This window comes from Fulmarus glacialis, unplaced genomic scaffold (assembly GCF_000690835.1).
Source record: "Fulmarus glacialis isolate BGI_N327 unplaced genomic scaffold, ASM69083v1 scaffold7916, whole genome shotgun sequence".
In the NCBI taxonomy this organism is placed as follows: Eukaryota; Metazoa; Chordata; class Aves; order Procellariiformes; family Procellariidae; genus Fulmarus; species Fulmarus glacialis.
This window is the reverse complement of record NW_009216176.1, coordinates 69,310-83,476: the sequence shown is the minus strand read 5'-3', so window position 1 is coordinate 83,476 and position 14,167 is coordinate 69,310. Positions and strand designations below refer to the sequence as shown.

Genomic DNA, 14,167 nt, shown 5'->3' with positions numbered 1-14,167 from the left:
ATAGTTAAGTCCAGAAATTGAACATTTCTGGAAATACTGGAGATTTTTACTACTTTTTAGAGTTCTATCACTGCTCAAAACTAATTATGAAAGCAGAAGGGAAAGGCACTAGAAGAGGGGCTCATAGTACTTAGCATTTCATTCCAGCTGGAGTCACTGTATGGAATTATGCAAATATTTTCATGTTGGCCTCCATTTATTTGACATTTTTAAAAAGAGATCAACAATTCTTTTTTGCATTTTCTATAGAAATTAAAATGCGTGTACAACTACTGTATTTCAGCTCTCAAACCTGTACAGTTTTGAGTACTGCCATTATTCAGAAAGCATATTTTCCCTACTTTACAATTACAAAAAAATTCTAATGCACTTTTTGTTTCAGACTTCTCTGGGGTTCATGATGAAACAAGAAACTTTGGTATCAATGTCAGCTATAGAAAGTTTGATAGGTGTACTTTCTGTCTTGTCTAGCTGGCCCCCTTCAGAGCTCTGGTTGTAGTCTTACTGCAAAGCCAGAATTCACTTCTGGTTGGACACATTATATATGGCATAATACAGGGCTTTGTATACCTATGTGACGTTGTTTGCCCCACTGAAATTTGGGTGGGTTAACCTGAGTGAAACATGAGGCTATTGTGGCTTTATTGCCTTCCGTAACCAAGCTACTTCAGATGTCTACATGATCCTGTACTCTTTGTGAAGATAAAACACTTTTTATAAATAGTGATACCAACACCTGAGCAGAGACTGAACACAGATTCACGACAACATTCAGCCAAGTAGTTGATTGTGAAAACTTAAACTGAGTAAGTTTAGGTTTGCAAAACATGAGTCTAGTGACAAGTGTTTATAGTAACTTCAGGAGCTGGAAAGACAGAGTGAGTGGCCAGGGGCAGTGAACAGAAAGAAGCATGGGATGATAATGAGCAATGGAAACTTTACTTGGAATAAAAAGAAATGTTTTGTGACAGAGAAGCCTGTACATATATGGAATAAGTGACTTCAGTAATATGTTAACTTAACACGTTTAAGGATGGATGGAACACAACTTCAGCGCATAATTTGATAGGCACCCCCAGGCATATTATGCAGATGATTTTTCTGATTCTCATTTTTATGACAACAGGAATTTAAAGCAGCAGGTTATTGAGAAAATCTGGAAATCCAAGGACAATTTAAAACTGCTCATAAAAGAAAGCAATGGTAAAAACCAAAGGACATTCAGAGGAATACATTGATATGTGTTGAATGGTCCACCCTTAACTTCTACTAATTGTTGAAAAGCATTTCTTTCTCAGAAATTGGCGGCTGATAATTTTCTTTCATACTATCTAATTTTTATCATGCTCTACACGTAAGAAAGATAAAGATGCATGCATTATTTCAAACCAAATGGTTCTTATATTCAGTCTGACCCATGCATTTATAATAAAATGAAATAGAAATCTTACTCTCTGTTGGCAACAGTGGCATCCAAAACATCCAGGTTAAGATGTTGGTAAAAAGAGAAAAACATAAGTAGACAGGTTATGAAAACAGATGTGGCAAGAAAGGATGAGAACAGAAGAGGAAATTCCACCATAAAAAGTGAAAGTAAAAGCAAGAAATAAGAATTAGAATCAGAACAGTAAAAAATATTTATATAATATTTATACGACATAGAATATCTTTTTATATATATGATAAACAGCTATATAATATATAGTTGTATAGTGTAATAGTAACACTTAGATATCTAATAAAAAGAATTGTCCTCCCAGCTCTCTGATGCGAAGTATTGTGAAAACTTAGGACAGAAATTTCTTAATAAGGCAGCATTATAGACAGGTATTGTAAATTGTTGTTGTGTTTTGGGTTTTTTTAATGAAAACTGCTAGTGGAAGCATGTAATTACCCTAGTTTCAGCTTTTCTATCTTGGGAAAGATCAATCTTTTCTTTTTTTTTTTTTTTTTTCTTCTCTTTTTCTCCAGTATGAAACTAGCAGAAATGCAACAAATGCTGAGTATTTGGGGAAGTTGCCATAATTACCTGTCATCCTTTTTCCAGTTAGAGCTGCTTTAGGAAAACTACAAGGATTCTGAATTTATGAGACTTTCACTTATTCTAGTTGTAGTGTTTTCAGAGTTGTTCAACAGAAGCTGTTTACTTTATTTCTCAAAGTCTATGGATTTTTACTCACCTCTTTTTCAGTAGGGCACTAAAATTAAACTCTCCACCTTCTTCATGCCCCTCGGTACTGTATAGTAACAGAAAACCATAATTAGTTTCAGAAGGAAGTAGGAATGGCTTGTGAGACTATATCATTATGTAGAAGATATATTTTTGTAGGGGAGTAGTAAACAGGTTTAGAATGACTTAGAATGTGCACTGACATGGAAGGTGACTTAATTAGGCTCTACCTTTAATTAGGTATTGGTCTTCATATAGGTTTAAGAAATGTATTTAATTGTATTTTTTCTGTACTGATTATGGATGAAATTGTACAGGGTATTAATTTGGTGGTCATGTTGATCTGGAATGTATTCATTATCATGAAGATGTTGCAGAAGCTTTCCTTTAGAATCATTAGTGCTTTTGGAAAGCTGTAGTTTCAGGAATGTGGATATTGTTTACTGTATGGGGCAGTATTTAACCACCTTTTTGTGGGATTTCTTACAATCTAAAATCACATTTTTCTTCTAGTATTATCCCAGTTGTAATTGTTTCTTAAGGCTCTTTGTGATTCCAGAATTCATTATACTGATAAAAGTGTCACATCATTAGTGCTTGGGAGAGTTAAAGGAGGAATTCTATGATCTGACTTTGATTTTGAGATGAGGTTCAATATGCAGTTGTTCAACAAGCATCATGGCAAGCAACGTTGTGATGAATTGACTCGTGAGAACAAGAAGCAACAAGCAGGAGTTTTTTGATGTGTAATTCTGTCTGTTACATATGGTGAACTCAGATGGAATGCACAATGTTATTTTTGGTATTCTGAATCAAATGTGATTTAGCTGTGCTTCTGAACATTTGAAGTACAGATCTACTCTGAAAACTTAGCATAAAGTCACTAAAATCACTTCTTTGGGTTTAATTCCTAAAAAATCACTTCAGGGCTTTGATATAAGAGTATTGGGAGTTACACTGGATTTCATTGATTATTTGACTTAGCAAAAAAAAAATAAAAAGGTCTTTTTTGCATTCAGGCAGGGTTTAGAAAGTCAAAATGGATTTTCTTCATCTCAGTCAGTCTCCCATCATCAATGTTCAGCTGTTCCTTGACATCTCTGCTGTCTTGAGTGTAAGAATCTGGTGATGCCATCTCACAGCATTCAGATTCTTCCAGCAGCAACACCTTATATTTAATTATTGTTTTATACGCAGAAATTATTCTTTTCTGTTGTACTGGTGGTAGTGGTAGCCCATAATGCTGTGTCTGTCAATACACGGTGCTAGCTGCTTCAGAGAAAATCTGTCTGTAGAAGTGTAAACCAGAATGTCAGGAAAACACAATATTGCAGGAGCAAGTATTTTAAAAAGTAAGAGAACAGCCTCAACAGATAAATGATGGGCATTTTAACAGTACTGTTAATAAAACAGTAGAAGAGAAACAAGTGCCAAACTTCTTGTGCTGCTTGACAATGCAAGGTTAGTGAGAATAAGTAACAGTTTTGAACCAGTGTGATTTTGAATATGTTGTGAGATCTTTTTATTAAGAAAGTACCATTTTTACTTCTGTGATTACTTTCAAGATAGTACAGTACTGGAAAGGATAATTTCCTGGGTATGATGCTCAAACAGAAAAGTATTTTTGGCAACTTTGTTCTCTACTTTCAGAAGATTTTCAATGTTTGCAGGCAGAAAATATACAAGAAAATCACTAGTATAATCCCAAATTTGAAAAGGGCTTCTTCTGATCAAATATTCAGGAAATCAGAATCTGCACCTGGGAGAATAACTAGTCACCTTATTGCTTTCCAGGTGGTAGTTAAATCAGATTTTCAGGAAAGCCCAGCAATAAATGTTTAGCTTTTCTGAAGAATAAGACCCTAATAATTGCTTTAATATGCATAGAGTTAAGTCTAATCTCAGAGTTCCTATTTTCGTTATGGTAGATGACATTGGGACCAAAAGGGATAGGGTGGGAAATTTAATGATACTAGGATAAAGAGTGTGCCAGGAAACAACAGATTTTCATATATGTCTGTTGGTACAGTTCTGTGAGCAGTGGCAATTTTAGTCAGTATGTGCTCGGTAGAGAGGAAAACATGTAAAACAGAGGGGGCAGACATGCATATGATTTGAAGTTACTTTATTTCTTCTAACAACGGTGAGAAGATGCCACTTGCCAAACACACGCGTTTTCTGTAGATGAATCTGCCTCTCACTGAACTATCAAACTACTCTTTTCATTATTTATACTCATCTTACATTACTACTTACTTGTATGTATTAGTCTCATATAAATACTATATACTATAAACGATGATTTATTTGGAATTTAAGCTGCAACTAGTTCTGTGGGTTTTTTTTTCTTTTTTTCTTTTCCTAAGCAGAGAGAGACAGTTCATTGTTAGATTTGAATTTGTCTGCTGACACAGACAGTGGCTACCTGAGAAAGGCTGAAGTCATCCGTCTCCCCCCTCCTGCCAGGCTCCTGAGTGAGGGTATCAAAGACAAAGCTTCAGATTTAAACAGTTCAGTTCAAAATTTGTCTCCATTCTTACAGAAGAAACTGAAAACCTGAACCGCCTGAAGCTGCTCACACTGCACTCACTCTGAACTGATTCTAAATTCTTTTAATTGTGCTAGCAAGAAGAGAAACTCTTGAAGCCTAATTTCACTGCAGTGAAATAACACAATGCAGCTATGCGCTGAGTGTCCTCTATTTAATAGGCATCGCAGCGAAGCTACCTATAGATGGATTTGACTATAGATAAATTCTGCAAGTCTTTCTTAGTTCTTTGTGGTAGAATGTTAAAAAAAAAAAAAATCTCATATAAAAATAGCACTTATAGGGAAAAACTCGAGGAGTTGCCACAGAAGATTTGTGTCCTATGTTAGAGAAACAGGTGTCTGTTGGAATATTCTTGGTCTAGTAACTTTACAAAAATATATAAAAACTAAAACAGAAACTGAATTACACAAAGGGAGAAGAAATACTCAACAGTGAAAAAATACATGTTGTTAATGTCTAAATAATAAAAAAACCCCAACCAATTTTGCAAATTTTACTAATAGAAGGGAACATTATTCCATTAAGTCATATATCAATTCAGACAGTATTACAGATGCGGGGAGAACAGCCTTTTCAACACCAGTGCAATACCTTGCAGTCTTTAATATCTAAGACCTACATATATATGAGTTTTCACACGCTTACAGTAGCATGTCTTCATTCAATTAATATAATTGTAGAACATGAAAACAAATACAATCAAAATGCTTGTATTAATGTTATCAGCGATATGCTGCTTACAGAGCTCACATCAAACTCCACTTCTTTGTTCAGCAAATGTTTGTACTAAGGTACATGTAGTTCCTCAAGCCAGACCAAATCAAGACGAGGCACTACACAGAATCTTTTCCTTCTCTGTTGGTCTACGTCTGGAGTGCTCTTTACAGATCTGGGAAAAAAGTGCTGAAGTTCTTGGTAGAATTATACACATTATCAATTGCATAATTGAAGACAAGCATGATTGTTATGCTAGTACAAAGTCGAAACTCTCTTAGATGATTTCTAGGAGTTGTACAGTATTTTAATAGTAGAAATATTTTCTTAATAGAAATATTTTCTTAGTAGACATCCCTATCTTTGTGCTTGTTTGTACAACAGCTTTGCTTTTACATAGTTTTGTCTAGGACAGTAATGAATTCCACATGGAAGTATAATCTGATCTACATAAGTTTCTACTGTACATACTCACGTGCGTCGGAAGGCAGCACGAATATCCAAGTCTCCAGTTACTGGTGCTTCTGATGTGACAAAAAGTGATGAACAAGAACGGGAGAGCAAGTCAAAGTAATGCAAAAACACAGTGCTATTTCTAAAGCTTTTCCTTTGTGGACTTTTTTCCCTGAAGTTCTTATATTGTAAATTGTGATCAGTTACATATTGAAAGATTCAGGCATCATCTTTAAACATGTAGCCTTCACTAATTAGCTTTCAACATCCAGTGCTTCGTGAATAACTTAATTCTGTCTCATACTTCATAATAACCTGCAGCATGATGAACCATCTTATCTCGTTTGTCAATTCTCCTGCTTGTAAATTTTAGTTTCAATACTGGCTTCACAGGGTATTTAAACCCTAATGAGAAAACCACTGGATATCAACTGAATATTATTACCACTAATAAATTGTAATCCATCCTCTTAAAGCAAAGGTAAATTCCTGGAAATATGTAGAGATGTACAGAAACTCCATCGAGGATGTTGCATAGAGAGAAATTTATTACTCTGTTCTAAGCTTCTGTTGGTATGAATAGGTGTACTGCTGCTACTGGGAGAAAAACTGTTCTCAGTCACAGCTCCTAAGTCTTGTAAGTCCTGTAGCCAACTAGTGAAATGTCAAAAATGAACACTGCTGATTGAGTAACTTCAATAAACTTTTGTCTTTGCTCATTGGTTGCTGGACACAAATTAATGTTGCAGTCCCTTCAACAGAACCTCTGAAACAGGAAATGGCCCAAACGTTCAACTCTTTTAGGTGGTCCACGCTTACACTGTTTTACCTAGACTCTTCCACGCTGGAGGGAAATTGATGTTAAAATGTACTTCCTTTTCAGTTGCTGATAAGCTTTTCAGCACAGCAGTTCTGAGTGTGGCACCATGTATTATAAAAAAATGAGTCATCTAATCTTAAAGCAATTTTATATCACAAGGTGCTTCTGCATAACTTGAATTTATCGGGAAGAAAGGAATTGATAAGTGTCACATGTCTAAATCTTTCCATTTCCCCCCTTTTTTTTTTTCTTTTCAAGTATCCATTTTTATTATGGAGCTTTTGCCAAAGTAAGAATGGACCTCTCTTTTATTCTAGTGGAATTAAATATCATGAGAGAATGGAGCTGAAATCAGAATAAAACCAGAGAAAAGTCAGGCTGATTTGCATCTTTCTGTGAGCTTTCTTTAAGAGCATCACAGTTTGAGTGACATCCTAGTATTACTTCTAACACTCTATATCTCTGCCAGCCCATCCCAATCCTCATCTGTGGGCCTCTGTAAGTGTACCTGCAGCTCTTCAGGTCTGTACTTCAGATCTATGCTTGTCTAGTAGCCACTGTGTACCAGAAAGAATTGTTGGTGGGCATACAGGAAATAAAAAAAAAAAAAAAAAAAAAAAAAAAAAAGAAAAAAAAAAAAAAAAAAGAAAAAAAAAAAGAAAAAAAAAAAAAGGAAGAAACAAAGTGGCAGGAATTCATCTTACCATTGACTGTCAGGTTGAAATTAGAACTATCAAACTTGTCCTTGGTAGACACCTCACATCTGTACCCTCCTGCAAAAGTCATGTTTGCTTCTATGATTTCCATTTCAAAGGTGTACACCTAGAACAGACACCGATGATACAATTCGTAAGTTAGAAAATGAAGTGGTGAAATAGGGAGAGAGAGAATGCAGCATATTAAGGCATGGAGAGAAATAGACAAGGGATGAAATATGCCACTGTGTTCTTTTAGAATTAAGAACCTTCTGAGCATGTCACTCATTACTGTCATAAAAATTACATATACACCCCCAATTCTGTAGGAACAGCTAAAGAGTATTAGTACAGGTCTTCCAGAGGATAGAATGTTAAATTAGTGAACTATGCTGGTGTACTGGTGTGTGCAGTCATCATATACACTAATTGCATGTACATTGGAATCAGGAATAGAGCTTTCATTGAACAAATACAGCCCTCTACCCAGAATGTATGCAGTACATGTAAAAATTCAGCAAAAGGAGTGGGTAATGTGAGCAAGTCTGTTCTGTTCCATCCAGGAGAGGGTAGTAGTGTTTCAGATACCACACAGGATGAAAAGTCATGGTACAAACTCTCTTGTATTCCTGTTTGTGTATCTTTGAACACATTTGTGGTAAAAATGGATCTTGCTCAGCTATTTAAAGTAGTCTAGACAATGCAAGGGAACAATAAATTCCAACACTAATAGCTGAATGCTTAATCTATTAAAACCAAGGTAGACCATACTTAAATATCTGTCCGATTTATTGTTTTCTCTTAAATATAACAAGTATCTATTGCTTGAGAGGAAGATGGAGGATATACTGCAGTAGATAGTGCAAAACTGCTCCCCTAGTTCTCCACGTATTTTCTCATTTCATCGTAGATAAGGTAAGCAAGAGTCTGTATGTAGTTTGTCTCTTGTCTGCATGGTCTAAACATGGACTTCTATCCATAAGTATAGCAGTGTGTAGCTTTGGGTATCTTAATATCAAAACATTCCTATATTAGCTTATATTTTCTACAGATTAAAGATTAGTATCTAGAAGACTGAGAACCTTACTCTGCCAATTGTACCTTTTGATTTCGATCATAATTGTCACGTAGCTGGAGATGTTTCCCCACTTTGCTTCCCAGGTCCATCCACTTTCCTTTGAACCATTTCACTGATGGTTTCTTCAGCAGGCTCTCACCTGCCACTTTGGCAGTGAAAGTGATGTTTCCACCTTGTAAGGGAAGTAGGTTAAATAAGATCATGAATAGTGTTTAATTTATCTGATATATCACTGGTGTCATCCTGTACAGGGAGAGCTAAATATTCAAGCAACATGTACAGTTTACAAACATCACTTGATTCACATTTTGTACTCACCAACAGTAACTTCTCCATCCTGGGGTCGTGTCACAAAGAGCCCGACAGGGTCCAGAGGCTCTTCTGGTTGAGTCCCAGCAGATGCAACTGAAATAAACATCAGAATTACTGGTTAGAACTTTCTGCATCAGCTTCTGTTACAGCTTATATAGTGAATTTGTTAAGTCATTTCAAAATATCTCAATATGTTTCTTCTGTCTCTGAGATTCCTTATTTTTTATTTTCTGTCATTCATCACTAAGTGCTCCGCTTTCAGCTACTCTCTCTACCGCACTGACTCTAAGGACCCCCTGTTGCTGTTCTTCCCTTCTGTTAATGAACCAGACTTGATAACACTGTTAGTTCTCTATTACCTTCTGTGTTTTGGCTGCTTTCTACTGGTGGAGCAGGCGACTCTGAGGCAGCTGGGGCTGGAGCAGCTGCAGCAGGAGTGACTATCTCACTCTTTTCTGGAAATGAATGTAAGCCAAGATTAGAGAAAGTCATGTTTCTGCTTTCTTTCTGAAGAAATTTTGCAGAAGAACAGCTTTTAATATATGTTAAGAAATGCAGAAAAATTAGCTGTGGTCTTCTAGAACTTAGAGGATGTGCTGGAAGGAGAAGGGACCTACTGAAGCTGGATGATAAGGCTCTTTCACTGAGCTTGGAAAGAACTGATGCCTGGGTTTCTAAATTCTATAGTCTTGATGCATAGAAACTTGTCAGCTGATGAATAACGCTATTATTTGATGTTAACTTCAGTATTCTAAGTAGAAAAGGTAGTGAAAAATGATGCAATTACTATTTTTGTAAACAATTTGCTTATTCATGAGATTTTGTTTAACTCCGCTGTTGGAATGTAATGTTTCAAATGCTATTGCTGTGTGCGGCTTGGGAAAAGCTCTAGACACTGCTAGTAATCAATACAGAAAAAGTATTTTGAAAATCCATCTATCATTTCTTCCCTGGCTCATGGAAGTTTATGGCCTCTCAATTAAACCATGACCTCACAGACAAATTCAGGCAAATGCATTTGGCACAATGGAGAAGAAAGAAATGTATGAAAAGGGAGTAGGAGTGAGCAACTGGGGCAAATGGGGGGAGGTAGAATTTCTTAGAATCATAGAATCATTAAGGTTGGAAAAGACCTCTAAGATCATCAAGTCCAACCGTTAACCCAACACCACCATCCGGAAGAAACCATGTCCCTAAGCGCCTCATCTACACGTCTTTTAAATACTTCCAGGGATGGTGACTCCACCACTTCCCTGGGCAGCCTGTTCCAAGGCCTGACCACTCTTTCAGTGAAGAAGTTTTTCCTAATGTCCAGTCTAAACCTCCCTTGGTGCAACTTGAGGCCATTTCCTCTCGTCCTATCGCTTGTTACTTGGGAGAAGAGACCAACCCCCACCTCGCTAACAACCTCCTTTCAGGTAGTTGTAATTTCTTGAAACAGATCAGTTGCAGAAGGATTTCATTTTTTTTCCATAGGTAGCGGAGCCACTTCCCAAGGGCCTTGCTTACCTCTCACACAAGTCCCACATGCAGTTTCCCAGCTATTTGCAATGTCTTTTCCACCAGAGATTTCTGGCCCTGTTGTGTCATGTCATGACTGATTTGAGTGACTCCTCTGTCACAAAGGGAGCTGGCTGTGTCTGGGCAGGTTGGGATTCCATTTTTTTGATAATGAAGAGCTGAAATTATTATTGTTTATGAAAATAATAATGGGTAATCTGGTTACTCTTTAACAATCTAATCTTAGTAAGGTCTGAAAAACAAGACAGTATCTGTGAACATATGAACATGAGTCAACCCCACTCTCTGAAAATTTATGCCTTTTACCCTAAACTGTATTTGTGTCTTGAAAGAAAACAGTGTGATTTTAAATTGGTATTATTTTAATACTTTAGTATCAAACGCTACCACTTTTATTGGATCTTGTCCAAATAAATTTCAAGTGAACTAAATAACTAAACCTTATTCTAACTAATGTAGTGTAGATGCTCCCATAGCTTGGATGTGTAGCTGTTTAGAAAGGTTTATTTTGAGACATCAATATATAATGTATACAGGAAAATTATCTCTCCTTTGGCATCCTGATAATCTCCATCACCAATGTGTGCTTATCAGAGGTGTATTGCTTTTAGATAATGATCACACTTCCAAATTCAGTAACTCTGTTATTTGTAGGCTGTCTGCCTGTAGCAGGCTCTACCTGCAACTAACCTGAAAGACGACGAGGAAGATATAACTAGTATAATATGTACCTGTTTACTTTCAGGATGAGATAGTCAGCAGGAGCATACTTTTATATGCTCTGACAGCTGTTAAATTGTCCTAATTCATACTAGGATTTCCCACTCCTCACAACTTGTCATGCACTGTCTTTTCATCTGGAACAGGATGTCTTGTCTCCTGTTAAATATTCACCAGTATCTTTTCAGCTGACCAGAAGATCTCACTACCATCATGTTGCTAGAATAAACAGTGATAGCAAAGGAGAGGAGGTGATACAAACAATCTGAGTTTAAGGCTTTTCATCAAAATAAAAAGGGAAAATTAAAATAGCAGAAGTGGTAAATAGGGACCATTTTGGAGGGGAAAAAAGAGATCGGGAAGGTCAAAATGTTTCAAAAAATGAGTGATTTCTTCTATCCTCAGCATCTTCAGACATTCTTAATAAGAAAATTCCAGAGAATTTGGCTCTTTATAGTTTTTCCCAGGGAAGTTTCCAGGAAGTTTTTCAATTTCCCACCTAACTGATCCTTTAATGCATACAGAGATAATAAAAATAGGTGACATACGAATAATACAAAGGTTACTCTTTGTATTCAAGTTTCTCTTCAAATATGTATTTTTATTAGCAGGTGATTTTGAGACAGTTTTTGGAAACTTATGAGCTCCTAAAAACATTATAGCATAACTTGTAAATTTTTTGTCAGTTGTTACAATTTTGTGTTTAAATAAAATAATTAAAAACAAAAACCCAAACCAAACCAAAACAAACAAAAAAAACCCCAAAAACCAAAACAGGCCTAAGATGCAGGCATCTTAGTTTAGTTCAGGTTATGTTAGACTAGCTTTGCTTTGCTTTTCAATAGTTAAGCTGAAAAGCTTGACAGAGAATTCTAAAGATGTACATTGAGATTTCCTCTGTGATCTCCACTGTGTGGACTTCTGACATCTGGAAATGGGTGTCTTAGCCACAGGAAATAAATTCCTCAGCTTAATATTAATGAGTAGCTTCAAATAACTGGGCAAAACAGATGTACTGCTGGTTGAGAAATTTTACAGTGTTAAGTTAGACTAATTTCCATGGACCTCATTCATGGAGTTTGCATGTGGGACTGGAAATACTGATGAAATTAGGATTGCTTAGGAAATGCTGTACCTGGTTCCTTGACCTTGAGTTCAAATTTGACCTTGGAGCTTCCAGCTATTACAGCATATGTCACATCATCTTCTTTTCCTACATTATTGATTGTCAGTGAATGCTTGTTTCCTTCTGCCTTGATGACATATTTCTCACTTTCAGTAATTTCTGTGCCAGCTCGCTGCCACTTCACCTTGATGCCAGCTTTTTCTGTCTCTGCTTCAAACACAGCTGTGCTTCCGGCTGTCACCTCTGTTGTCTTCGGCTTCTTGGTAAATGCAGAAACTAAAAAAAGAGAGAGGGCTCACTAAAATCTATTTTGCAATTGTGGCATATCTGGTGTAGTCAGCTGTTGTGGCTGCAACAGCTGTCTCCTTTCTCTCCCATCTGCCCATGCAAGATATAAATTACAACACTTTCCACTCCACAGAGAAGTTGTGGAATTACCTTTGTGTTTATTGAGTTCTGTCTCTGACTGAGATGTCATATCTTCTCCATATTGTCATAAAACAAAATGGAATGGATAGCAAACTCATCTTCCCATCCATCTTCCTCTTTCTTTCCCCCATAATGAGCTCTGATTTTTCGTAAGTGAATGTTTTGATCTATGACAAGATGGTATGATATGTATTCTTACATGACAAGCTCCCTACATTAATTTGCCATGCAGTTTTATTTAGAAATATTAATTCTGTCTTAACAGTTGCTTAATACAGTTGTCTAACAGGATCAGGATCTGTTCCTCCAACAAAATTACTGTTTGTGCAGTAACCTGTGTCCTAATATACCACAATGAATTAATAGTTCATCTTTAGTCCTTCTGTTTTGACTGATCAAGGCTTTAGTGGAAAGGGATGCATGTTCCTATGATGGCCTTTGTAATTTTATCCCAGCTAAAATAGTATCAATTGTTGTTTGCATTCAAATGTTTAGGTCAGCATTAAAAGTTAAAGTACTTGCCTACATAGCACTCTACAACAACTAGTTTTCTAATTAATTACAAGGTGGATCAAAATATTTCCTCTATGTGTCAAGAAGCACTTATGATGCTTATAATGAGAATTAATTAAATTATGAATATATGGGGTGAATAAGCATAAACCAAGTGATCTGTTTTGGTTCATATGTAATTTTTGGTTCATATGTAATCAAAGTAGCACAATAGATAGGAATTTGGAAAGCAAGCAACGTACTGTGATTTTGATCCATGAGTATCCTGATCTTTCTCAAGATTAGATTTTAATACGGTAACTTATTTTACTGATTTCTTTACCCTGATTTATTTATTTAGATTTCTTTAACTTTATTTTGAATCAAGTTTTTCATTTTATGCTCCTGATTTGATCTTAATGAAATCTGTTATCTTTTTGCTAATTGCCATGAGCTATGTTCATGTATAAAAATACCAGTAATTAACATTCTGATTCATACACTGAATGCTTTTTGTGCATCATTATGTCATCTTTTTATTGACTTACCCCTGCATAACCACGCTTTTATAAAATATTAGTAATTCCATCACATTTAATTATACCTGTCACCTCTGTGGCAAATTGTCTATGGCTCTTCTACTTGGGCAGCAACAAGAACTCTTCCAAACACCACAACAATGGTTACAATTAGCTTTAAACTTTTGATTCTGCTGTATAAAAATGAAGGGAACATGGCATAGAAATAATTTAAAAGAAATAGTTTATACTCATGTTCGAACAGGTGCTTTAGTTAGTATAAATAGTATACTACTAATAATACCGTCTGTTCATTGTACAAAATCTCTATTCCTGTGGCATGTCCTCAGACTGCATAAATTAATTGACCTCAGTGGAGTTACATCTGCAAAGATTTCACCTGATGGCCTTTGGACTTCAGTCATAATACAGTTCATTTTTCTTGCATTGTTTTGCAAAGGATTCAAAGCTGCTTAAACATCAATTAAAGTATCAGTTACAAATACTTTTAGGATTTAGTATGTATTGTATTTTGCCTCTCTTTGTTATATAAAAAACGTAAATTACA

At 35.9% G+C, this 14,167-nt stretch overlaps 1 protein-coding gene across 2 annotated transcripts in view; it reads right to left on the bottom strand.

Annotated features, from left to right (window-relative positions):
* Window positions 1-14,167, bottom strand: part of MYBPC3 (myosin binding protein C, cardiac) — a 56,742-nt gene that overhangs the window by 30,610 nt on the left and 11,965 nt on the right. For both annotated transcript variants that reach the window (XM_009579205.1, XM_009579204.1), the window contains 9 exons: window positions 12,170-12,436; window positions 9,153-9,248; window positions 8,800-8,886; window positions 8,505-8,653; window positions 7,413-7,530; window positions 5,911-5,959; window positions 4,596-4,640; window positions 2,181-2,237; window positions 1,452-1,454 (listed from right to left, as the gene is read on the bottom strand). In XM_009579205.1, the coding sequence (XP_009577500.1) occupies window positions 1,452-1,454; window positions 2,181-2,237; window positions 4,596-4,640; window positions 5,911-5,959; window positions 7,413-7,530; window positions 8,505-8,653; window positions 8,800-8,886; window positions 9,153-9,248; window positions 12,170-12,436 (871 nt within the window). The remainder of the gene's footprint in view (window positions 1-1,451; window positions 1,455-2,180; window positions 2,238-4,595; window positions 4,641-5,910; window positions 5,960-7,412; window positions 7,531-8,504; window positions 8,654-8,799; window positions 8,887-9,152; window positions 9,249-12,169; window positions 12,437-14,167) is intronic.